This window comes from Ochlerotatus camptorhynchus, unplaced genomic scaffold, assembly GCF_037179485.1.
Source record: "Ochlerotatus camptorhynchus isolate MF236.1 unplaced genomic scaffold, CSIRO-AGI_Acam_v1.1 ptg000323l, whole genome shotgun sequence".
Classification (NCBI taxonomy): domain Eukaryota; kingdom Metazoa; phylum Arthropoda; class Insecta; order Diptera; family Culicidae; genus Ochlerotatus; species Ochlerotatus camptorhynchus.
The window spans coordinates 482,149-508,797 of NW_027040811.1; the positions used below are offsets into that span (position 1 = coordinate 482,149).

Sequence of the window (26,649 nt, forward strand, 5' to 3'; positions counted from 1 at the left end):
CATTTACCTGAAGTTCCGGCAATTTCTCTAATTTTCATGAAACCTCAACAAACAATTTTAGTCGAATAAGCCACACATACTCAGCCATCGTTTCAGCATTGTATTAATAACAAACATGTGTAATAATTAAAGTTCAAGAATGATTCAAAACAGTCCCTCAACTTCTCGTCTTAAATCAAAGAAAATGTAATACCTTAAATTCTTTGTTAGTAACTGAGCTTCGTGAAGTGAAACAATTAACGAAGCTGCAGTAATTAATCATTGACAGAATTGACAGTGTTGACAGATTTGATTCTTCCAAAGTCCTTTCCCTTCAACTTCAAATCAAACGAAGACCGGCTCTCCGAATCGCTTTCGGCCCCTTTCCATTGTTACAGTCGCCCAGCGTTTTGCTTCATCTTATGTCACACCACATGCACTAAAGTGGGCGGAAATAATGTGAGCGACCCATTATCTTTCCCTCTCACTCTTCGGCGGCCTGCGGCAGGCAAAAACCACCAGCCCTTCGTTGTTTGTGCAATCACAAAAAAATACTATTCAACCAGAAAAACATCGACGCCACCGCACCAGCACTACTAATTGGTAGACTTTCGCAGAACTTTCTACAGTCCCCCCCCCCCCCCCCACTGCTCTCAAGTGGGCAGGACTTGGCAGGGAACAAAAGCCGATGATGATGCTGCCGACCGAAGGAGGCGCCTGATCACCGCGAGATAAGCACGATTCCTTTCCCCTTGCTATTCTCGCTGGAAGAAGGACCTTTTGTTTTTGTTAGGCCAATAATTGAAGGAAGCAAATACTCACCGCGGAAGAGCCACCAATCAAGCGTGAAAAGTCACGTGCATAACCGACCGACCGACCGACCGCCAGCCGTAATTGGAAATCAATGCAACTAAACAACAAAACTGGAAACGCCATAAAATTGACACTTGTTAAGGTTAGCTGCAGCACCAGACCAGCAGTAGCAACTGTCAGTTGGCTATGAATATGGTAGAAAGCGGGGAGTAGTAGTAGGCGCTGCTGTGCCTCCTCAGCGATTACTACGACTACGACGCATTTGCTTAGTAGGCAGTCCAGTCGGAGTGTAGTCAGTATAGGAGTGCTTTACCCGTCTCGTCGTCATCAAAGCGACAAAAATGTACACGAAAACAATATGTGTGAGTATGGGACAAACTTGTAAAAGCTGCTTGCTTGCGCTCGAGCGGGTCGCTGCTGAGGCTGGTTGGTTTTGTTGAGTGTCAGTTTCAGTCCAATATCGGTCGTGAATAGAAATAGACAAAAACGACACCGTGCGGTGCGTCGTGTGTGATTCCTTCAAGTGGTTGGCGCCTGGAGTAAGAAGAATAAGAAGAACGATAACAGTTCGATATAGTCAATACAGAGCGCGCAGAGGAAATAATTTTCGAGTGACAGACAACCGTGACAAGTTCCCCCTTTTCCCTTGGCGACAAGGGGTGATCCCTTGGCAGAGGCGACCATTTATCGAGTGTGCTTGTGTGTGTATTCGGGTTCGTGTTGTTCGAGCGGGTGTCAGATCGATTGTTTAGAGTGTGACGTTGGCGGCCGCGAGTGCCAGGAGAGCATATGTAAATCGAATCCATTGTTTACTTTTTGGGCACCACTCGGGCTCGGCCGCTTGCGCACTTGACTCTCGCACCGATTTGACACGCTGTCACAATATACGGCGAACCGAAGAGGCAGAAGAACGACGACGACGACGACAACGACGGTGGACTGCATGGAGGCGATGGATTCTGAGCTGCTGGAGCTGTTTCTAAGATGTGAGTCACGAGATATGCGCATATACAATATGGAGTTGACATTTATGACAGAAACCAGTATTGACTACCGAAAGCTACTCTAACTGCGGCGTACAACAAAACTGCTCGCCGCGCATCGACATTTCCTAATCGGTCCGAGAGCATCGGCGTGTAAAATAGATCATTTCTCTCCGGTTCGAAAGCGATAATGACTTCCGCTGGTGGGCCACGTTCATCGGAATGCGCAATTGTTGTCCCATCCAGAACGCTGCGACGCGTCGCAACTCGGTCAGCCATGGTTCCGAAAGTGTTTATAAACCCGCTCGACGCCCTCCTGTTCCTGCACCCAAAAAAAAAAAGCTCCAACACTCGGAACTGGTTCCATTAATTATCATTAGCTGCGATTTCCCCCTCCTTTCACCAATCACCCCTCGTCGCGTGTGCTTCTCCCGGCAGAGTCCGCGCGCGTGTGAGTAGGATATTTATGACCAAAATTTACAACCCAGAAAAAAATATTCGAATTCCTTGGAGAGAGCTCGGGGAGCAGAGCGATTCGAATTTCATCGGTGCCTCTGTGTCCTAATCTGAAACCTCTTCATTTTTTTTTTATTTGAATATTCAAATTAGCCCCCGATGACCAAATCGAAAACCAGTATTGCGCGCTGCGTCGCTTCTTCGCATGTCTTTTTTTTTTTACATATAGAGAGCCAGTCCAGGGTCGTAATCACCATGCGCTCCTCTGACTTCTAAGCTGTCTCGACGTGCTTAGAGCTCGTTCTCTGTCTTTGTCACTTCATGTGACACCCCGGAGTGTGAGAGGGAGAGGGAGAGGGAGTTAGCGCAGCGCGCAAAAGACCAGCTCCAATCGAGGACAACAGCCGAGCCAGGCATTAATCTGGAAAATTTTGAAATTCTTAGTCGTCGATAGGCTTGGCAGTACGGGCATCCATCTGTTGTGCGGTTGAGATTAGTTTTCTAATAAATTAAACATGATGCCAGGGGCCGGAGACGAGCGCGGTGACCCAGAAATGCAATCGATTTCACTGACTGTCTGGCTGGCTGGCGGTGGCACAGGGCACAGGATGCCTTTGATTTGGATTGGGTCATGTGACGGGCTGATTACACAATTGGTTTTGGTTAAATTCTATTTTTGGGAGAGCTGGGAGCACTGCCCTTGACTAGGTTTTTTTTTTCGAAAAGAGGAAACGTCAGACAGTAGGGCCCTGCACTGTACCAAAAGATCTTCATCTATTCACATGAATCATCCGACCATTATCTGCGAATGATCGTTGATGTGTGATGCGAACGGATCTTCAGTTGAAATGCAGTTGCTGCAAGAATGACTGTCATCACGTTATCGAAAATCATTCAAAACGACGATGCAAATAATTTGTCATCGTTCGTCATTTGGTTATCTGAGCTGGCGCACGATACATGGCTAACGGGTGGGGAAAATCGAAGGTAAACAATTACGTGGCAAAGGAATTCTGTTGACTAATGGATGTATTTTTTTATTATCCGTGATCGAATGACAGAATTTAAAAATTGGTTTCTTTAAGGGTATTAAGTTGAATGCATGTTTGTAATCTGCATTAAAAACGGAACCGAAATACAAAATTACATCAATTTTGGTACACTGGAACTATTTTAAATAAATACGTTTAAATTAAATATCGAAAAAAATATCGTTATGCTTGGAAACCGATATTTTTTTCAAGATTAAAGAACCCAATTAAAAAAAAAATAAACACTTTACTAAGACTGACGGCTGGGTATGTCTGGCTTCACTCCCAGCCTAGCTCGTTGGGATTTTTCTGAGGCAAAAAAAACCCTGGTCACATCTTCCTGAACCTTGATTTTGGACCTCTTAACATCTTCCTCGTAGTTGAAGATGCTAATTTTTTTTTGTACCGGTGGTGACGGGGGGAATACCCCTCACCATCCCTCTCCAAGGGGAGTTTGGTAAAGAGAGCTGATCAAACCGATTTGTACCTTCCTAAAAAGTTGTCATTGCTCGCTTTCTACACTCTATACACAATTTTCACACTGCCGTGCTCTAACGGAACTATCAACTCTATACTTTCATTTCCTCATCTATCGTATAAAAATTACCACTTTAGTCTGTTATTTGAAATTAGCATCTTCAACTATGTAAATCGTTGACTTCACGTAGAAGTAATACAAAACATATAGTCAAAGTACATAACTCTGTATGGGAGCTGACCATCAATTACTGTCATTTGTCGAAAGGTACAGTAGCAGTACCTGCCCTACCCGTGTCCCCTCGAGATCGTCAAGTCGACGATGACAGGAGCACATACCGTGGTAGAGGTAACAATAGCTGCAATATCCAAACCTATGACTGGATGCCCTCCTTCAGATAACAACTTGAGTGCGATTAAAATCGATAAAACTGTTTCAAACACATCGTCGGTACATGAGCTTGTCGGTGATCATCTCTTTTTGCCAGTGGTGGCGGGGAGAGATACCCCTCACCATCCCTCTCCAACGGGGGAGTTTGGTAAAGTGAGATGATCAAACCGATTTGTACCTTCCTAAAAAGTTGCCCTTGCTCGCTTTCTACTCTCTACATACAATTTTCACACTGCCGTACTCTAACGGAACTATCAACTCTATACTTTCATCTCCTCAACTGTCGTATAAAAATTACCACTTTAGTCTGTTAGCATCTTCAACTATGCAAATCGTTGACTTCACGCAGATGTTATATAAAACATATAGTCGAAGTATCTTCCTCGTGTCAAAAATACCCAAATGATATGTTGTCAAGAAAATGGCGCCATCTTGAATTTCGGTCCACCATCTTGGATTTAAAAATTGCGGTGAACCTCGATTTCCTCGTATCAAAAATACCCATATTGCATGGTTGCAAATGATAAGCTGTCAAGAAAAGACCGCTACCTTGAAATTCTTGGATTTAAAAACGGCGGTGGACCTTGATTTTTGACCTCTAGACGCCTTCTTAATATCAAAAATACCCATGGTTTCAGATGATAAATCGTCATGGAAGGACCGGAAGGATCTTGATTTTGGACCTCTTAATAGCTTCCTCGTATCAAAAATACCCATATTGTATGGTTTCAAATCATAAACTGTCAAGAAAAGACCGCCATTTTGAATTTCGGTTCACCATTTTGGCTTTCAGCATGGCAGCGGTCCTTTACTTTTGACCTCTAGACGCCTTCCCAATATCAAAAATAGCATATTGTTTGGTTTCAGATGATAAATCGTCAGAAAAGGCCGCCATCTTGAATTTCGGTCCAAAATATTGGATTTCAAAATGGCGGCAAATCAAGATTTTTGACCATTGAACTTCTTCCCCAGACCCAAAATACCCATTTTGCATGGTTTCAGATGATAAATCGCCCAGAAAAGGTCGCCATCTTGAATTTCTGTCCGCCATCTTGGATTTAAAATTTTGGCAAATCACGATTTTTGAACTCTAGACGAGGGGGCGCACATCTAAATCATAATTCAAGATGCTCAAAAAATCTCACACTAGCGAATCAATCTTCGAAAAATCTTCTTTCATTTCTCGCATCTACTTGCATCGCGCGTCATCAAGTAGATGCGAGAAATGAAAGAAGATTTTTCGAAGATTGATTCGCTAGTGTGAGATTTTTTGAGCATCTTGAATTATGATTTAGATGTGCGCCCCCCTCATCTAGAGGTCAAAAATCGTGATCGGTCAAAAAATTTAAATCCAAGATGGCGGACAGAAATTCAAGATGGCGGTCTTTTTGCAGGAAATCTTCAGAATTGTCTTCAATCTTCTTTCTTCTATTCACTTAGCGTGCGCGCAGCTAGCCACAGCAATCTTTCCTGCATCGTAGATAGAGTCGCCCCCCTCGCCTCTAGACTGCTTTCTAATATCAGATGGTTTCATATGATAAAATTACAAGAAATGCCGCCATCTTGAATTTCAGTCCTCCATCTTGGATTTCCGAATACTTCCTTATCAACCTGTCGTCTGGTGAGAACATCTGAGTGAATATCCAACAACATGTACAACGTGTCCTAAACATCTATAGTTCTAGAAATTTTTCTAATTTGCGATTAGGAAGGCTCAATCGCGTTAGCTTTACGGAGCCGATAATTCACTGTTCATTGTTTGTAACAAAATTCACATGCTATGTCTAGTAAGAGTTGGGCCGAATACTCGCGGCTTACCCGAGGTTAGAGGGGTACATTTTTGAAGGATAGAATCCTTGGGGTGGGGTTTCGTTGTCTCGGCCTAACGCATAGAAACCCCATTGTATTCACTTCGGCCTATCGGATGAAGTTACAAATTGATTCCGTCGGAGCGCTTCTTTTGTTTCTGAGAACTAGTAGTCGGTAGCTTTTGAACTAAAGTATCGTAACAAACGCATAATTGACTTGTTAACGCCGCAATCATGGGTTTATTTGATGTTTTCTACTCGCTGTTTCACTGAACTTGTCACATTTTTTGAAAAGTTTCCGCAATTTTCCAGAAGTTTTATTAACTAAATTGAAGTTCTTTGATCATACCTGAACTTCCCGCAATTTACTTAAACATTTCGATGTTCAACTTCTGAAGTACAGAGACTTCCCTGAAGTTTTAGGTGCTTCCCGAAAAATTCAGGAACTTCCCCCATGATCCGGACATTTTCCTGAAGTTTGCGGAACATACCAGAAAGTACTGGAATTTGCCATAAATAATTCCTAAGCACTTTTGGAAAGCTACTGTAATTTTCTTGAAGTTAATGGGAATGCTATGAAGTTCTCTTATCTGTCCCGAAGTACATGGAGGAGCCTTAAAATTAAATCACTAAACCTCTTTTTCCCGCATTTTTTTTTAATTTCTAGAAACACCTGTGAAGTTCACTAAACTTGCCCTAAAATGTTCTCGCAATGTCTTAATGTGCATATCATTTACCTTAAGTTTCAGAATTTTTCCTGAAGCTTTTGGAAATTCCCTGCCTCCCCCTGAAGTTCTTGCAATTGACTAGGAGTTAATGCAACCTGCCTTTTGAGGGTGTCTCGAATTTTTCCTAGAGGTGTTGGCACTGCCCTTAAGATTTTTAAACTTCCTTTAAGTTCTTCGGACTTCGGTGACGTTTCTGAAATATTTCTGAAGTTTTCAAAACTCATCTCGAGGTCTCTGGAGTTCAGCGAAATTTCCTTTACTTCTTAAAGGTTCTTGAAACTTTCTTGAAGTTTTACTGCAGTTATGGATCAATTCAGAAGATAACCTTCCAGATCTTTAAACTTCACCGAATTTCTGGACTTTCCTGATGTTCGTAGAGTTTCCATGGAGTAATTGAAACAAGATCTGCGAGACTTCCTGAAGTGGCTGAAACTTCTTTAAAGTTCCCACAATTTCCCTCAAGTTCTCTGGATTTTTAAAAGTTCTCTGGATATCCCTGAGGTCGGAGGGCGGCCCCGGTGTAGAGGTTAACATCCATACCTCTCACGCCAAAGCCACGAGTTCAAATCTCATTCCCCAACAAGTCACGATCACCCAAGATTGTTAAAGCGACTATGATAAAAAAAAATGTATGTATCCTTGAGGATCTCAAAATTTCTTGAAAGTTACCCTAATTTCCCTAAAGCTAATTGCACCGCTCTTAAGTTCCCATATAGCTTCCTTGAAGTTCACAATGTTTTCCAGAAGTTCTTGGAGCTTGTTCATGAAACTTGCCTGATCTGTTGGAATTTTCTGTTATTCTTCGGAACGAAGGTTCCTGGAATTTTCCTAAAGTATGCAGGACGGCACTGAAGTTTTTTTAATCTAGTTTGTTTATTTGTAGGGCTCAATTGCGTTAGCTTTACGGAGCCGATAATTCATTGTTAGTAACAAAATTCACTTAATTCTCTGTCTAGTAGAAGTTGGGCCGAATACTCACGGCTTACCCGAGGTTAGAGAGGGGTACATTGTCGAAGGATAAGAAAAGGGGAGGAGCTTGGGGGTAGGGTTTCGTTGTCTCATCAGAGCGATGTCGCCAGTATGAACGGTAGTGTGGTTCTAGATTCGTCTGGAGACTCATCGAGACGGAGGACCGACACTGAAGTTCACGCGGTTCTCCTGAAGATGTTCCTGGAATTGTCCTGATGTGAACTGAACTGCCCACTTTGTTTAAATGCGCCGAAGATACTCTAAAGTTAACTGAAATTTAAGAAATTAGTCTGAAGTCCTCCGAGCTTCTCAGCAGTTCTCTGGACTTCCCTAAGATTTTCAGTATTTCATGAGGGTCCGTTCTATTTTCCTGAATACAATGGAAATTCCCTAAGATTCTCGAAATTTCTCGAAGTTCTCGGATCATTCCTGAAGTTCCTGCTATGTTAAGTTGTTATTCATGGTAACTTCCCTGAAGATCTTCAAGAATTTCTGAGGCTTTGATAGCTTCTGTAAAGTTCTTACAATTTGGAACTGCCCTGAAGCTCTATGATGTTGTTTGACGATAACGAATTGTTTTCTGAAATCCATGCAAATACCCACCGGTGGAAACTAACGATTTTAAATTGGCTTACTACTTGACTAGCCTATTGGTCCCAAGCAAATAGATTAACTTACCCCATTCAAGTCGAAATTCTAGTGCTACACTATGTTTGTTTTGATTCGCTATGAAAGTTTGACAGATAACATAAGGGGTTCATGGATTTTCCTATACTTCGAGGGTAGCATCGATTAGCTTGGGACCGAAGAGAGTACCAGAGCTGAGCCAAACAGTTGAACACGTTTCTTCGGGACCTTCTAGTCTTAGAGTTACCTCTATGGAAATACTCTATCCGAACATACCCTTAAGCTGGGTATAGACAGGGCAAGTAAATTGATCAAGTCAGTTGAATTCAACTGACTTGATCGCGAATTGAACGTGTAAACCATGCCATTCAACTGACTTGTTCCACTCACTTGAATTGAAAAAAGTTGAACCAGACTCAACTTTTCAAGCCAATTGAGTTCTACTGAGTTAATCATTTGACTTGCCCAGTCTAAACCCAGCTTTACAGATCATTTAACTTCCCGGAAGTTCTGGAGGTTCTTGAAGTTGTTGAAAGTCTTAGGAAATTTCTTGAAGTTTTCAAAACTTACTGAAGGTTCCCGACATTTTCCTGAAGTTAATGGGTCCTACCAAACAGTTGTTGAAATTTTCTTTAGGCTCTCGGAACTTCCTTAAGTACTCGCATATTTTCTTGATGTGCATGGAGCTACTCCGAATTTAACGTTACTTCCCGAAAGTTATCTAAACTTCTATGAATGTATCTCGACTTCTTTCGTCTGTGTTTTTGGAACGTCTGGTAAGCTCCTGTAGTTTTTCAAAATGTTCTGGAATTTTTTGTAAAGTTCCCACATTTTAGCTAATGGTAATGGAACTGCCCCGAAGTTCTCTCAAGACTACTCGGAAGTGGTCTGACCTTTCATAAAGACGCTAAATGACGAATCGGAAAAACTCGACCTTCTCCGATTGGCATAAAATTTTGCATAATTGTAGTCGACCATTTTGGATGTTGTATTTTTTCAAAATGGCGTCTGTAACTTTTCAATAAATTGTAACATGAAAACGCCACTTCTGATCGAAATGACGTCTGAGATAAAGTTGTAGAGTTAAATAAAGTCTTTCAGGGAAAGATATAGGTGGTATTTTTTTTTTTTAATTTTGAATAAGAATTTAATAAAGTGTCACCACAAATATCTTAATAAATGGAACTTCATTTTTTTACTTAAAGAAAGCTCATTAAAAATTTAAACTTTTGGAAGTTGTTGTTCTACGATTTTTATTAAATGTGTTCATTTTCAGTTTGCATTTTTCATGAGCTATATTTAAACATAAAAAATAAATATTGTAGTTATTCTTTTTTAAATATATTTCAGCTTTTAACACATTTTTAAATTTTTACTCAAAATTACTAAAATTACCGGGTATATTTTCCCAGAAAGACTTTATTTTCCTAAACAATTTTGCCTCAGACGACATTTCGATCGGCAATGACATTTTAGTGCTACAATTTATTGAAAAATGTCAAAGACGCCATTTTGAAAAAATCGTAAAATTCAAGGTGGCCGAATTTTGGCAAAAATGTGAATGATGCCCATAACGCATAATTATGCAAAGTTTCATGCAAATCGGAGAATGCCGATTCGAATTAAAATTAGAATGCTTTCGATCAGTAACGACCTATAATTTCAAATTATTGCTCAAAATTAGACTAAATTTGCTGATCGAAACCATTTAAATTGTCTTATAATAAATCAAACCTTTTAATGGACTCGTTTATGATGAGGTTTTGGAGTGGCATGAGCAATAGCCTTTCCTTTGGCTTGACCATTATGGCGATTATTTCGATTATTTTGGCGATTATCCGGCAATATTTCAGGATTTTAGGCCATTTCGGCGTTTCTAAAACCATTTTTGCATTTAAAAGCCCACTTTGGCATATCGCAGGGCCTTTTTAAAACTTAAAATGGCATTTTGTCATTAATTAATAGTTCATTCAATATATACGTAAACACTTAAGGGGGAGGGGCGGGGGGTTCGTTGAATATTATTAAGTTTTATAATGGGGGAGGGGTTAAATCCCAAAAAAGCACTTACGTAATTATTGGCCCTAAGCCTTTTGGGCGATTCCAGGTCATTTTAAAGTCATTATTTTGCCGATTATTATAACGTTTTCAAGGCATTTTTGGCTTTTTATGGATCATTTGTGCATTTGTAACGCAATTTTTGGTATGTTGTAAAGGTCATTTTATCCTTTACAAGCTATTTTGGCGTTTATATGTCACTTTTGGCCAAGGTCCACTTTGGATTCTAGATCATTTTGACGTAGTTTAGGTCATTTATCACAAGGACATTTTGACATTTGACCATACTCTTCTTAGTAACTACTCAAAAATGAGTAAACGCACATTTTATATCATCATGACACATGCTTCTTAAGGCTCAAACGTAATGTGGGCGGAAGCGGAACGGAAACGGAAAGTTTGACAGTTGCCACAATTTACATCAAGATGCCTAACCGAAGTCGATTTGGTTTTAACTAGAAATACTCAAAGAATGTTTTAAGCCAAATGAACTGTCAAAATCTGAGCCAATCGAACATTCCAATTAGATTTTTTACGAGGATTTCTTATTCTTACTAGAATAAATTTGAGAGTATTGCAATCGAACAGAAATTCAATCACCTTTATGTTTTGTGTGCTTCTCAAATTCAACTAGTTTTTGGAACCAAAAACAATATTCTACCTCTATTGATTAATTGATCTTCGTTGGTTAATGAATGGCAACAAGAAATGTGCAAAATATTGCGATGCAATCAATTATTATTTTGCACGTAAATCGAATCAAAAATAAAAGTCATTCGAAATACTAGCTTCTAGCAAGAGTTTCAAGATAATTTAGGAACAAATCCCTGCTGCCGAATTGTATTTTGTTTTCTCCGCCTATCTCTCCCTCTGAGTATTTCTAGTTTCAACGGGTTTTTCCGCTGCCGTTCCGCTTCCGCTGTCATTGCGATTGGCCCTTTAAAGCCCAATCGTAATGACAGCGGCAGCGGAGAGCCCGATCTGATTAAGCCTACTTGCCGGATTGAAAACTAGTTAGAACCAAATCGACTTCGGTTCGGCATCTTGATGTCATTTGTGACAACTATCAAACTTGCCGTTTCCTTTCCGCTTCCGCCCACATTGCGTTTCATCCCGGTGTCACTCATTTCAAGTAAAAATTAAAAAAAAAATCGTATGTCAATTCCTTCGGTTCTATTACCTCTGTTGTCAGATTGATTGATTTCTAATTCAAAATCAATTGATCACCAACATTTCGCAAGGGCAAAACTGCTATAAGGTTGAATCCAGCCGTGTCTTCGATTTTGACGTTTCGGTTCAGAGACCTATTCTGCATCCAAGGGGCAAATTAACAGGTTGCTTAGATATTTCATTTTCACGTTGGTTCAAAACGCGATTACATTGCCCAATCAACCTGACAAAAGCCTTAACCTGTTAGTTAACATCTTCTCAGAATACATAAATAAAACAAACGCCTGCTAAACGATTAAAACAAAACTCAGCCTGCTATTTTGCAATTCCATATGCGTGACACCCGCGTTTTGTCTTACTGTTCTCTCTGTACTTCTGCCCCCATCCCCTCGTTACGTTCCGAACCGCCCACCGCCACTGGCTCACTCGCTTGCTCGTTCGATTCGAGAGCTTCGTTTTGACATTTGTTTTTTTTTTCGTTCACATTCTTCGTCATCTGGTTTTTGAGTTAGAAAGATTGCGTTTTTTGTGTGTTTCCTCCGGCCGTTTCCCCGACACCGCCGCCACCGGCGGCGCTTAACTAGAGCTATTGCCGCTGCTAGAGCACTGACATTCACACACACACACACATAAACACTCGCATCCCGCGCGCGCATTTTGCCTGTTTGTTGAATGTTATTATTTTCCATTTGCGTTCTTTTCCGCCGCTGGAATTTGCTTATCTCATGAAAAACCGAACTCGCAGTAATGCAGTCGAAAAAAATAACCGTCGAAAACACGCACAGCCTACTGGGGGGGCCAGTGTTGCCATTTGGTTCGCACGCACACTCGTCCCCGCCCTCCGTTCCACACACGCCGCCGCCGCCGAGACAGCCGTCCAATCAATCGCTCGCTCTCTCTCTTATCGCACCACTATCGGAACTCGAATCGTCCATTATTAATGATTTTTCTTCTACCAACTCTTCTCTCCCCCTTTTTCCCTTCTCTTCTTTCTTTCTTGGAAATATTTTTCTAGGATAAAATAAAGTCTGTTTTGAATCCAATAACGAAAACAAACAAACAAAAAAAAAGTTCGGTTTTACCTAAACACGGTTAGCAATGAAGTTTTCCTAGACGAAACGTAAACAAACGACAGTACGAAATCAGTTATTCAAAGCATTCCAAAAGTAAACAAAGCAAAACACAAAAAAAATCAATAGAAGCAAATGGTGACAGTGTGTGAGTGTGTCAATTTTTTACTACCGCCAATACTTCCGTCACCAACGCATCGACAACGGCGACAGCGGCAAACTAACGTCAACAATAGCTGTCCAATTACCTACGATAACAATAGAAGAACGGCAGCGAAACGTCAAACTCGTACTTCATCCGTTCCAATGTAAATAGAACACACATCATCTGATAGCTCTTAATCAAAACATCAACACGGATACGTCCATACGTCAATAATCGCTACAACAGTTACTACTACTACTACTACTGCGAATACCTAGTCAGTTATACTACTAGAAAGCATTTAAATGTCATTCAGTTGTATTACACACACCAAGTTTGAAACCCTAAGCGATATTTAAAAGAAAAGTGCAATTATATAGTGTTTTAACGAAAGAAAATACCAATACAACATCCGATAACTAACGCTCACCGTCATCCTCCTCCTTTCCACTCGTCGCACCCGTGTCAAGGTTCTACCACAAAGGATTTCCAATGTTAAATAGCCAACAGCAAGTCTCGCCAGCAGCCTCACAGCAGCAGCAGCAGCAGCAACATACACCAAATCACAATCGCTCGCCAGATCAGAACAATAGCTACTTCATATTCGACGACCTGAGTTCGGCTCTGGCAGCCGAACGGAACAACAATACCGCTCCCAAGGGCAGCGCCCAAAACCTGGTCCTGACGGCCGGCGGTGGCAACAATAATGATAGCATCATTGCCAAGATCAATCAGATCAACAGCACCCATCATAGCGCTAGCAGTGGTGGCGCCTCGCGAGCAAACGCCGGAACCGCTACCGGGCTGTCCTCGCCGTCGTCCACTACCGGTGGAGCTTCGTCGCAAACTTCCGTCTCATCCGTATCGTCGTCCAGCGGCGGTGGCATCATGTCGCAACAGCAACAGCAACAACACCAAATCATGTCCGCACTGGCAGCACAGCAGCAAAAGTCACCCTTCTACCAACGGTATGGCAACACTGCCGGTACGAACGCCACCAGTGCTGCCAGTCAAGCATTCCAACAGCAGCAGGCTTCGTTTGCGTCGCCGCCGTTCGGCGCGTACGGCCAATCACAGCAGCAGCCTACTACGCTGCTCCAGCAAACTCAGCAAGCGGCTTCCCTCCAGCAGAAGACTGGTTTCGGTGAGTTGTCACTCCTAAACAAAAAACAAAAACAAACTTCTATCTTCCAAGCCAACACACCACTACCACCACCTTCTTCTATTACACCACCAAACCAAAAACGCATGCTTTGTTCGTGTACGTTCGTGTTTGTGTGTACGTGTGTTGCTCTCAGCTGCTTGCCGTGCTTACTCTCTCTTTCTCTCACACCACCACCACCACAACACTACGTCACGCCGCCGAGCCGCTCGTCATCTCATCGCTGGAAACCATCATCTTTCGCGCATCGCATCGCATCAACCATCACCATCCTTCACTTTTGTCAACAACGGGCATCAAAAACAAGAACAACAACCAAAAATCATCCGCTTTCAAACAGAAAAAAAAAACTGTAACCTATTTTCTGGAAAGAAATTCACCACCACCACCACCTTTGTCATACTCACCAATCACTGTTACCATTTGTTTACTTCAAGCATTCATTCCGTTGGTTATCTGTTTTATTCAACCGGTTTGTTTCTTTATTTATTTAAATTTTCGAATCAATTCACACAGCGAGAGCGATGTAAACAATCGAATACTGTACCGAACGCCTGACGATGACTGACATTTTGACATTTCACCATCACCACCCTCTAGGCCCATATTATCACTCACCATTACCACCGAAGCTTTTCGTATCCCGAACATCTGCGCCGAACCTTTCTTTCTCACGCCTCAAACCTGTCCCACCCCCATCATTCAGTAGCTGGGCCTAACCAATAGTTTTGTAGCCTGTGACAGTTCAAGGTTGGCCGAAAATGGCCGCGTCGTGAGTACCATTTGCGCTTGATGATCGTCGTTGAAAGAACAATAGAGAAAAGAGCAAGTGGATGATGACAAAACAGTGCTGCCAGATTTCTTATTAGGAATTTTTTTTTTAGGTTTCAATGCAATTCAGCCCATAATCAATCTACAGAATTTCTACAATGCAGCAATGGCATGACCCCAAGATGACCCTAGAGTGTTTCATGTAGACAGGAATTGGAATTAGCGACAGTAGAATTTAAATATCATTTAAATTACATGAAAAAACGTTTTAACAAAATTTAATGTTAAACAATTTGAACAAAAGTTTTTGAGCTGATGATTTTTATCAATTTGGAAATGTCCATAATTTTAAACATTCGAAAAGGTGGCATTTTTTATGAAATTAAAAAAAAATAACAGTTTTCTTTTTGTATATTTTTTCCAGAAAAACATTATTTTTCTCTACAACTTTGTGTTAGACGTCAAGTCGACCAGAAGTGCCTTTTCAGCCCATTTTTTTTTCTTATTTAAAAGGCGTCATTTCTACAATTTTACAAGATCCAAAATGGCTGCATTTTAGCAAGAATGTGAATCATTGCTCAATGAATTCAGATTGACCAATTCAAATTTAACGAATCAAATTAACCTATCAAATCAATCAAATCAAGTTGGCCAATTCAGATTGAACAAATAAAATTGACCAGTGAAAATAAACCAATTCAGATTGTCCATTTAAAATTGACAAATTCAGTTTGACCAATTCAAATCGATCAATTCATCAAATCAAATCGACCAATAAATAGACAAATCAAATTGACCAATTCAAATTAACCAACTAATATTCACCGATTCAAGTTGACAAATTAAAGTTGACCATTTCAAATTGACCAATTCATATTAATCAATTCAAATTGACCAATTCAGACTGACTAATTCAAATTGTACAAACCAAATTGACCATTTCAAGTCGTTCATTTCTTATTGGCCAAATCAAATTGACGAATAGAAATCGACCAATATAAATTGACCTAATAACATCGGCCAATATAATGAAAAAAATCCAATTGATCAGTTGAAATTGATCAATAAAATTTGACCAATTTAAATTAACCAATTCATATTCACTAATTCAATTTGACCAATTCAAATTCACAAATTCAAGTTGACCAATTCAAATTTACCATCTCTGAATTGACGAATTCAGATTGGCCAATTGAAATCCAACGATGAATATTTAAATCAAATTGACCAGTTCTAATTAAAGCAATTCAAATTTACCAATCCAAATTCACCAATTGAAAAGGATCGATTCAAATTGACCAATAAATTTAACAAATCAAATTGACCATTAAAAAAAAATACATTTCAAATTGACCAATTCAGAGTGGCCAGTTCAAATAGACCAATAAAGTTACCAATTAAAATGGACCAATTCAAATTAACAATTTCAGATTAATCAATCCAAATTGACCAATTGAATTCGACTAATAAATTTAACAAATCAAATAGACCAATTCAAATTAAAGCAATACAAATTGACCAATTCAAATTGACCAATAAATTTAACAAATTTACCAATTCAAATTGATCAATTCAAATTATACCAATTCAAACCGACCATTTCAAATTAACCAACTCAAATTGACCAATTCAGATTGACCAATTTAAAATGAATCAGATTGACCAATTCCAATTGACCAATAAATTTAACAAATCAAATTGACAATTTCAAATTGACCAATTCGCATTGACCAATTCGAATTGACCAATAAATTTAACAAATTAAATTTACCAATTCCAATTGATCAATTCAAATCAGTCATTTACAGATTAACAAATCCAAATTGACCAATTGACTAGTTCAAATTAAAACGATACAAATTGACCAATTCAGATTGACCTATAAATTTAACAAATCAAATTTGCAATTCAAATTGAAGAATTCAAATTAAACCATTTCAAATTAACCAACTCAAATTGACCAATTCAAAATAGACAACTCAAATTGATTGACCAATTCAAAATATCGATTCAGATTGACCAATAAATTTAACAATTCAAATTTACCAATTCAAATTGATCAAATCAAATTTCACCAATTAAAATTGACCAATTCAAAATCATCGATTCAAATTGACCAATAAATTTATCAAATTAAATTTACACCAATTCAAATTGAGCAATTCGAAATCATTCATTTAAATTGATCAATTCAAATTCACCAATAAATTTAACAAATCAAATTGACCATTTTAAAGTTACCAATTCAAATTGACCAATAAATTTAACAAATTAAATTTACCAATTCAAATCCATTTCAGATTAACCAATCTAAATTGACCAATTCAAGACCAACAATTGAAAAGACGGCAACTCCATTTTGTAAACAAACCTTGTAAGGCTATTTTCTCGCGAACCGAAGTCCGGCAAGGCAAAACAACAGAATGAATAGATAGGGGAAATTCTCCTCTACCCGATTGTGGCTTAGGTTTGCGAATGTAGGTTTCGGTTCACGAGAAAATGTTGTTTACTAAATGGAGTTGAGGCCATTTAAATTGTTGGTCTTGACTGAACCAATTCAAATTAAAACAATACAAATTGACCAATTCAGATTGACCAATAAATTTACGAAATCATATTTGGCAATTCAAATTAAACCATTTAAAATTAACCAACTCAAATTGATCAATTCACATTTACAAACTCAAAATGATCGATTCAAATTGACCAATTAAAATCGAACAATAAATTAAACAATTCAAATCTACCAATTCAAATTGATCAAATCAAATTACAAATTACATCAAAATCATCGATTCACATTGACCAATTCAAATTGAGCAATTCAAAATCATTGATTCAAATTGACCCATTCAAATTAATCAATTCAAATTCACCAATAAATTTATCAAATCAAATTGACCACTTCAATTCAAATTGACCAATTCAAATCGACCAATTCAAATTGACCAATTCAAATTGATCAATTCGAATTGACAAATTAAATTTACAAAATCAAATTGATCATTTTAAATGGATCTTTTCAAATAGACCAATTCAGATTGACCAATCAAATTTAGCAATTCAAATTACACCTATTCAAATTACACCAATTCAAATTACACCAATTCAAATTACACCAATTCAAATTACACCAATTCAAATTGACCAATTTAAAATGATCGATTCAAATCGACCAATAGATTTAGCACATCAAATTTAACAATTCAAATTGACCAATTCAGATTGACCAATAAATTTAACAAATCAAATTTACCAATTCAAATTGATCAATTCAAATTGACCTACTAAAATTTATCCATTCACAATCGATTAAAATCGACCAATAAATTTAACAAATCATAATTCAAATTGTCCAATTTGACCATATCCAATCGACCATTCCCAATTGACCAATTCAAACTGACCAATTGTAATTGATCTATTGAAATTGGCCTGTTCAGATTGATCAATTCAAATCGTCCAATAAAATTAAAAAAATCAAATTGACCAATTCACTAGACATTCCAAAAACGCCTGGACTTTTCACGGTGGCTTCAAAATTTCAAAATCCATACAAAATCCTGAAAACGCCAAAAATGGTGCCAAAGTGTCAAAATGGGCTAACGAGAAAAGTGGTTTAAAAATATAAAAATTGACTTTTAAAGCCAGCTATATAAAGAGCCTTTCCAATAACAGTTCAAAAATGTCAAAATGGCCTAGACTTTTCAAATTGTTTTTAAAATTCCAAAATCCAAGAAGACTCCTGAAAACGCAGAAAATGGTACCAAAATGGTCAAAATGGACTAACACATGAAAAAAATTGTCGAAACATGTCAAAATGGACTATCCAGATTAGCTTTATGAAAAGACATTGCAAACATGTTAAAATGGCAATGAATTTTTAAAATTGATTCAAAATTTAAAAATGCAAGAAAAATCCTGGCAATCCCAAAAATGGCGTAAAAAAGCCCAAATGGACTATAAATCGAGAAAAAATGGTCCAAAAATGTCAAAATGGACTTTCCAGACCAGCTTCATAAAAAAAAATTCAAAAAATGCTAGAATGGCCAAGAATTTTCAAACTGGCTTTTAAATTTCTAAAATCCAAGAAAAGTCCGAAAATCGCCAAAAATGGTGCCAAAAACTTCAAAATGGGCTAAAAACCGAAAAAAAATGTCTAATAATGTTATAATGGACTTTTCAAACTAGTTTTATAAAAAGACTTTCTAAAAATGTTGGAACGGGTTGGACTTTTCAAGCTGGCCTTAAAATTCAAAAGACAAGAAAAATCATGAAAACGCGAAAATGTCAAAATAGACTTTCTAAAAAGAAGTTTCAAAAATAATCCAAAAATACCAAAATGGCTTAGATTTTTCAAACTGCCTTTCAATTTCAAAATCTAAGAAAAAAATCCATAAAACGTCAAAAATGACTTTCCAGACTGCTTTATTAAAAACATCCGAACATTTCAAAATGGCCAAATGGCGAAATCCAAAAAATATCCTGAAGACGCCAAACTGGCCTAAAAATCGAGAAAACTTGTCGAACAATGTCAAAATGGACTTTCCAGACCAGCTTTATAAAAAGACATTCCAAAAATTTAAAAAATACCAAGGCTTTTCAAACTGACATTAAAATGTCAAAATCCAAGAAAAATCCCGGAGACGCCAAAAATTGTGCCAAAAAGGTCAGAATGGACTAAAAATCGAGGAAATTGTCTAAAATTGTCAAAATGAACTTTCTAGCATTATAAAAAGACATTCCAGAAATGTTAAATAGCCTGGACCTTTCAAATAAACTTTAAAATTTCAAAATCCAAGAAAAATCCTGTAAACGCCAGAATGGACTAAAAAATCAGAATATCAGAATGGTCAAGACTTTTAAAACTGGCTTTAAAATTCCACGATCCAAGAAAAATCATGAAAACGCTAAAAAATGTGCTACAAATCAAGATAGATGGTTGTTCGTGCAGGCGACTACTACTGCCTCTACCCTTAACATAAAGTAACTACTGTACCTACTCATAGATGTCACCACTTGTCCCCGTATCATTGTCATTGCTTTTGTAGTTTCCTTGTTATGTTACAATAAATAAACGTTTATAGTTCTCATACCTCCGCCATGGCAGGACGGTCAAATAATAGTTCTCGTTTAAATTAATTATCACACAACGTAAAAATCGGGTCCTGTCCGTGCGCGATCAATGGTCTAAAAATGCCAAAATGGACTTTCCAGACCAGCTTTATAAAAAGACATACCAAAACTGTTTAAATGGCCACGATTTTTAAAACTGGCTTTTTCTACGAAACGCTAAAAATCTGACTAATAAAGTTAAAAAAAAATAAAATTCCAAAATCCAAGAAAAATACTGAAAGCGCCAAAAATTGTGCCAAAATGGACAAAATGGTGCCAAAATCGAGAAAAATGGTTCAAAAATGTCCATATAGACTTTCCAGACTCGCTTTATAAAATGACATTAAAAAAATGTCAAAATGGCCTTGACTTTTCAAACTGTTTGCAAATTACTAAACCTAAGAAAATGTCAAAATGGTTTAAAATATTAGAAGAATGGTCCAAAAATTCCAAAATGGGAGAGTCCAGCTTTATAAAACGACATTTCAAAAATGTCAAAATGGCCTTGACTTTTCAAAGTGTTTTTAAAATTCCTAAATCGAGAAGAATGGTCCAAAAATTCCAAAATGAACTTTCCCGACTAGCATTATAAAAAGACATTGTAAAAATTTCAAAATGGCATAGACTTTTCAAATTGGCTCTAAAATGCCAAAATTCAAGAAAAATCCTGAAAACGCCAGGAATGGTGCACAAATGTCAAAATGGACTAAAACTGAGAAAATGGTCTGAAAATGTCAAAATGGACTTTCCCGACTAGGTTTATAAAAAGACATTCATAAAATATCAAAATGGTCTACACTTTTCAAACTGGCGTCCAAATTCCACGATCCAAGAAAAATCCTGAAAACGCTAAAAGTTGTGCACAAATGTGCTACAAATCATGATAGATGGTCTAAAAATGACAAAATGGACTTTCCAGACCAGCTTTATAAAAAGACAGGCCAAATCTGTTAAGATGGCCAAGACTTTTAAAACTGGCTTTTTTAACGAGAAGAACTAGCTAACGCTAAAAACCTGGCTAGTAAAGTAAAAAAAAATCAAAATCCAAGAAAAATTCTGAAAACGCCAAATATTGTGCCAAAAAGAACAAAATGGTGCCAAAATTGAGAAAAATTGTTCAAAAATGTCCAAATGAACTTTCCAGACTGGCTTCATAAAATGACATTTCAAAAATGTCAAAATAGTCTTGACTTTTCAAATTATTTTTAAAATTCTCAAATCTAATAAAAGGTCAAAATAGTCTAAAATACGAGAAAAATGGTCCAAAAATGCTAAAATGGACAAAATATCAAAAATGGCATAAAAATGCCAAAAATGATTAAAAGACCTAAAAGACTAAACAAATTGTATGCCAAAAATGGCCCAAATAGGCCAAAAATAAATAGCCTAGATCTCCAAAATAGCCCAAGAATCAAACAAAAATATACCAAAAATAGTGGCAGCGCTTAATGACGAGATTGAGTCTATCTCTCAGCTTCTGTATAAGTAGCCAGTCTTCTTGATATGCTGTCTTCGATTTTATCTAAACACACAATCTAACTGACTTCAAATTAACAAGAAAAAGATCATTTGAGACTGCCAAACTTGTATTCCCACCAAACTCCAGAATAGAAAGGGCGATTAGAGCTACCAATTGATATCGGAATAGAAGCGATAACGTCGAAACGGGTTTTCCCAGATTGATTGACTTGACTGGTCGTAAACAGGGCTTCAAGTGCTTCGGCTACTCGTCCAACAATAATCGACAAAAGTAGGTACGGAACAACTTTTCCCCGAAAAACCAGACGCCACGCTTCTTTGTTGTTACAACTTCCCCCCACCCCCTCCCCCCCTTCTAAACCGCCATCAAAAAGTCAACACCCGAACGCAAACAAAGACCCATAAGTGTTGCTCCGGCCCGCCGTAAATTGGATGCTGTTCAGAGATTTTCCTCGCCCCTTTTTACAAATCCACAAAACGCACGCACACCAATCCACCGTAGTTGTTCGAAACTATGGTGGGGGAATCCATAAAGAATCAACTCTCAAACGGGAGCCTCGACGGGAGCAGCCGGATTCGCTTTCGAAAAAAGAAAAGAAAAATCCTCGGCGGCCGCAATAAATATGATAATGACGGCGGCGAACGACTGTCACATCATCCGGAAACAAAGAAAGCCCGTGTGTGATCCGCTTCGATTTCTAGCCTTGCTTTACCGACGCCCAAATGGAATATTTATGCGATTTGGGTTGATTTCTTTTTTCGAAAAAAAAAGATGATCTTTTGGCGATGGGTTTGACATTTGCGGGAAAAAAAAAGGTTAAGAGCCTCTAGTTTGTTTACATAACAATCATCCTTTGGCTGCCTCGACACGATGAGAAAGAAGTTGTTGAATTTGGGTTTTTTTGTTCGATTCGGCACTTTTTTTTTAAAGATTTGTTGGGGTGATTTTTAGCCAGTGGCTCGACTTATGAACAACATAAGTGTGACTTATGAATGATTTTCGTCCAACATGAGGTAGCTCTTATATGCCTTATACACGGACCCCGTAATCTCAACGTCCACGGTTCGGTTCCCGTCTGCTTCGATTAATTATTTTTTCGTCAACATTATTTACCAATGAAATGCTTTCTGATTTCTTGTAGCTAAAATTCATACGTGTTTCTAATGGAATTCATAACAAATCGCTGTCAAACTTATTTTGACGGATTTAATTTCATACATTTTTTAGGTTTGTCAGAGGAAACAAACTTTACATGGCGATGCACCCGCTAGTGTGCGTGCGTTAAACGTCACTATTCCCTAAAGTACATCACGTCAAGGTGTCCAAGGAGCTCACCCCATCATTGCACTCACACTAATGCATTTCCTTCATAGAAGTCTATTTACCCTACTCAATTTTTACCTTAGAATTTAATGAACATGAATACCCCACCGACACGATGGTCAGACGCTGATCATTCCGTTTTGTTGACATGTCAAACTGTTGCCCCCCGCCCTCTCGTTTGATGGGTTTGAACTGTAGTAGGCCCAAACAACGGAAAAAAAGCAGCTCATAACTCATGGCTTTGGCGCGTGACCTTTTGGGTGGATGTCATCAGCGAGATCCGGGGGATAATCGTTCCAAGATAAACATATCCATCACTGACAGCACGAACCTGTCTGCGATGGCGGCTACTTATGACGAGGTACCACTTGTTGCCCCCCCACCCAGCAGATGACATCCAATAGCGTCATCTAATCGCGCACGCATACATCTTCTTCAAAGTTGTTGTTGTTGTTGTCATTGGGCCCAATTGAAATCAATCTATTTTTATTGCCCCAACTAATGATCTTTAATTTCATCCTGTCACCCCCCGCCGACCGAGCGCGCTGCTCTTTCGTTTGACGTTTTTGGAGGGCGGAGGTCTATAAGTAAAGCCTATCGAATTCACCACCCAAAATGATGCACAACTAAGATGTGCGACTGTCGGCTGACAGCGATTGTTATTTATGGGCGCCTTCCACCATCTCCTCTAAGTAGGCACTGCCGCGAGGAGTTTGACGTTTACGTTCGATGGTAGCAGGCAGCCATATTGATTGGTTTCGCACACGACTCTGATTAGTGTCTCTTTTTTTTCGAACCTCCGACGCCCCGATGCTAATGTCGATAGACTGACTGATGGACGAGGCGAAAGAGAGGGGGCATCGGAAATTGATTCTTTTCACACAACGGCGACGATGAAACCGCACAAAGTCACGCTCTGACGTCACAGAGTCAGTTTTGCTACACGGCCAATGAGATCGACCCAAATTTGAGCTCAGTTTACTCATAAATCGCAAAAAGTGCTAAGGAACTTAGCGATTTTTTGTCTTGAAATTTGCGAAATTTGTCTTGTGCACGGCGAATGAGAACGACTCAAATTTGAGTTTAGTTCACTCATAATCGCCAAAAGTGCAGGAACTCAGCGATGAGTAAAATTTGTCCCATGGTTTTCTGTGGAAAACCTAAAAAAATTGCCGGAAAATGGGGAAATTGACGAAAATTTTATTCAGTCTCGGAGTAGTATCAATAGACTAAGTGAATCCAATCTTTACTTTTCTCAAATTCGGGAATTTTTCCCTGGAAAATCCTGGAAAAACCTGGGAAAACATGAGGCAAATTAACTCATCGCTGAGTTCCTGCACTTTTGACGATTATGAGTGAACTAAATTCAAATTTGAGTCGTTCTCATTCGCCGTGTGGAATACATCAACAATCTGCTGGAAAAATGAGGAAAAGTCGAAAATGTTACTCAGTCTAGGAGTGGACACAATAGACTGAGTGAATGCAATCTTGACTTTTCTGATATTCGGGATTTTTTTCCTGGAAAAACTCAGCAAAATTTGGGTTGATCTCATTGACCGTGTACATTGTCAGCCAGCGTTGCCAGATATACCGATTTATTGGTATTTGTACTTTCCTCAGAATACCGATTTTTGAGATTTTACACCGGTTATGGCCCTTATTAAGGGTGTCCCTGCACGTTGAAAACGAAGTGAAGTGACCAGTTGTCACTCATGGTGAAGTGATTGCCGTGCAATATCGAACCACCCGTTTCAGGGCTTGCCAGTGTTCGACCGTTGGTTTCTGTTGCAACCGCCCCAAACATGGGGTCTAACGCTCAACATCACGTCCATCAAGGAACCTAGCAGTTCTCGATACGGTTGGTTTGCATCCGCTCCACTTCGTTGAAGTACCAATCCCTTCATGCCTAGGAAGTGTCGTAGCTCTCCACAATCGGACATCTCGAACATCGATGCCAAATCCTTCTTCACATTCTCGATCGACATCAGATTGTGGCCTGTCACCAATAGGTCATCAACGTACCAATAATTTCATCATTGCCATCCAATTTCGTGTAAAGGCAGTAATCGTGTTTTGATCTTGTAAAACCCATGTTCATTCCAGGACTTCGGGAACTGTTTAAACCATACAGCGATTTGAGCAGTCGACAGACTTGACCTGTTTCGCAGCTGCACCATCCGGGACTTCCATGAAGATGGTTTCCTTCAGCCAAACAATCGTGATGGTTGCCAATCGAGCTACAGGTGCATAGGTTTCTTCACAGTCCTGGTCTTGCTTCTAGAGATAGCCCTTCGCCACCAGACGGGCTTGTAGCGCGAATTGGTCTACCGTTCTCATCTTCCTTCTGTTGGAACACCCATTGAACCTCTTTGATCTTACTCTATCCTTGTCGCCAACAATGTCGCAGTAGATTTCTCATTCGAGCAATCTTGAGCTGTCTATCGAGCTGTTTCACTTCTTCGCCCGAAAGCCTTTGCTTCACCACGTCTAGCGTCAGGTCATCGTCACCAAGGTTCTCCAAAGCAGTTATCAACGATTCAGGAAGGGCTCCGAATTCACCTACCTGCATTTTCAGACGCCTAAGCTGCTAACGTACCAGGTTCTAGGTCGTATGGGATTTCTTGTCAAAAGAATTCTCCAACGCTCTCCACATCTGTGTCGCCATTCGCTTTTCACGGACGATCTCCAGGCCATCATCTTCCAGGAAATCAATCAACATAGATTTTGTCTTTTCTCCCAGAAGTTTATCTCGTCTTCCACTGGAAGCTTCTCCATGAGCTTCATCCGGACATTCCGACTTCTATTAGAAGGTTTTTCCGAACTTCTTCTAGTTTCCCCTGGAATTTGCTACTCCTATAATTTTCTTCAAACTTCCTCCAGAAGAGCCTCTTTCTTCTTTTCTGTCGACTGTCCCGAAACCCCTTCTGACTTTCTTCAGAAGTTTCGTCCAAACTACCTCAAGAAGTATCTTCCAGCGTCTCCAGGAAGTTTCTGCCGTGTTCTCCAAGAAGTTCCTTTAAACGTAAACCGGAAGTTTCCATCGAGTTCTCGCAAAAGTTGCTTCCGTCTTCCTCCGGAAGTTTATCCATGAGCTTTTTCCGGCTTCTATTGGAAGGTTTTTCCGAGATTTTTCTAGGAAATTGCTACTCCTAGAATTTTCTTCCCGATACCAAAACCTTTTTGGTGATTTTTCCCGGAAATTTCTTTAAAATTTTCCCCAGGAGTTTTCCAGCATTTTTCACTGAGTTCCCCGGATGTTTTTTTTTTCGACGTTTCTTGGAACTGTTTTCAAACATCGTCCAGAATAGCTTCTTTCTTCTTTTCTGTCAACTGTCCCGAAAACCCTTTGGCTTCCGCCGGAACTACCTCAGGAAGTTTCTTCCAGCGTCCCCAGGGAGTTTATTCCGTCTTCACCAGGAAGTTTATTCCGTCTTCTCCAAAAAGTTACATCCGTCTTCTCCAGAAAGTTCCTTTAATCTTCTACCGGAATCATCTATCGAATTCTCCCTGAAACTTCTTTCGTCTTCCTATGGAAGTTTCTCCACAACCTCGGTCAGGAGGTTTTTTCCGGCATCTATTGGAATATTTTTCCGAGCTTCTTCTAGGTTCTTCTGGAAATGGCTACTCTTGGAATTGTCTCCCGATTTCCGAAAGCTTTCTGGCTTCTTCTGGATGTGTCATCTGATTTTTCCCAGAAGTTTCTTTAAATTAATCCTCAGAAGTTTCTCAGCATTCTTTCTTTAAACTTCCGCCAGAAGAGCTTCTTTCTTCTTTTCTGTCTACTATCCCGAAATCCCTCTGGTTGCCGCCGGAAGATGCTTCTTCCAAACTACTCCAGGAAGTTTCTTACGACTCCCACAGGAATTTCCTTTAAGTTTCTACCGGAAGTTTCCATCGATTTCTCCCAAAAGTTTCGTTCGTCTTCCTCCGAAAGTTTCTCCGTGAGCTTTTTTCGACCTCTATTGAAAGGTTTTTCCGAGGTTCTTCTAGCTTTCCCTGGAAATGGCTACTCCTGGAATTTTCTTCTGATTTCCGAAACCTTTCTGGCGTCCTCTGGATGTGTCATTAGATTTTTCCCGGAAGTATTATTCTT

The 26,649-nt window shown here is 39.2% G+C and overlaps 1 protein-coding gene across 4 annotated transcripts in view; it reads left to right on the top strand.

The window, feature by feature from the left end:
• The window catches only part of pasilla (RNA-binding protein Nova-1-like protein passilla), a 273,138-nt gene that overhangs the window by 78,697 nt on the left and 167,792 nt on the right, over window positions 1-26,649 (top strand). Inside the window, exons 1-2 of one of the 4 annotated variants that reach the window (XM_065229802.1) lie at window positions 636-1,778; window positions 13,176-13,849. The exons of 1 other annotated variant lie outside the window; for it this stretch is intronic. In XM_065229802.1, the coding sequence (XP_065085874.1) occupies window positions 1,777-1,778; window positions 13,176-13,849 (676 nt within the window). In that variant the 5' untranslated portion in view covers window positions 636-1,776. Of the gene's footprint in view, window positions 1-635; window positions 1,779-13,175; window positions 13,850-26,649 lie in introns of those variants that run through there. 2 more of the 4 variants (XM_065229800.1, XM_065229801.1) reach the window with 2 other exon arrangements.